Source organism: Sinocyclocheilus anshuiensis, unplaced genomic scaffold (genome assembly GCF_001515605.1).
Source record: "Sinocyclocheilus anshuiensis isolate Anshui unplaced genomic scaffold, SAMN03320099.WGS_v1.1 scaffold3416, whole genome shotgun sequence".
NCBI classification, from domain to species: domain Eukaryota; kingdom Metazoa; phylum Chordata; class Actinopteri; order Cypriniformes; family Cyprinidae; genus Sinocyclocheilus; species Sinocyclocheilus anshuiensis.
The window spans coordinates 25,208-25,542 of NW_015550134.1; the positions used below are offsets into that span (position 1 = coordinate 25,208).

The 335-nt window shown below is 41.8% G+C and overlaps 1 protein-coding gene across 1 annotated transcript in view; it reads left to right on the plus strand.

Annotated features, from left to right (window-relative positions):
* Positions 1-335, plus strand: part of LOC107660994 (prostate stem cell antigen-like) — a 2,962-nt gene that overhangs the window by 1,207 nt on the left and 1,420 nt on the right. Inside the window, exon 2 of the mRNA XM_016450432.1 lies at positions 159-269. Coding sequence (XP_016305918.1) covers positions 159-269 — 111 coding nt within the window. The remainder of the gene's footprint in view (positions 1-158; positions 270-335) is intronic.

The window sequence follows — 335 nt, forward strand, 5'->3', positions numbered from 1 at the left end:
TAGTTACTGAATTACTCAAGCAGTCACTCCATAAAAGTCATTGTGTTCTCACACCAAATCAATGTGATTTTAAATGGATTACCCAGCCCATTTTGGGGATGGATATTTTTTAAAGGTTATAAGAATGCTTATTTCATGTTGTCATTCTGTTTCTCCAGGTGAAGCCCTGACGTGTAATTCATGTAAAGTGGGCATTTTAGGCAAATGTTTATTGAGCTCCCAAGTGTCCTGTGCTGCCTCCGAGCTCAACTGCTTCACTGCAAAAGCAGGTCAGTCAACACACACACACACACACACACACACACACACACACACACACACACACACACACACAC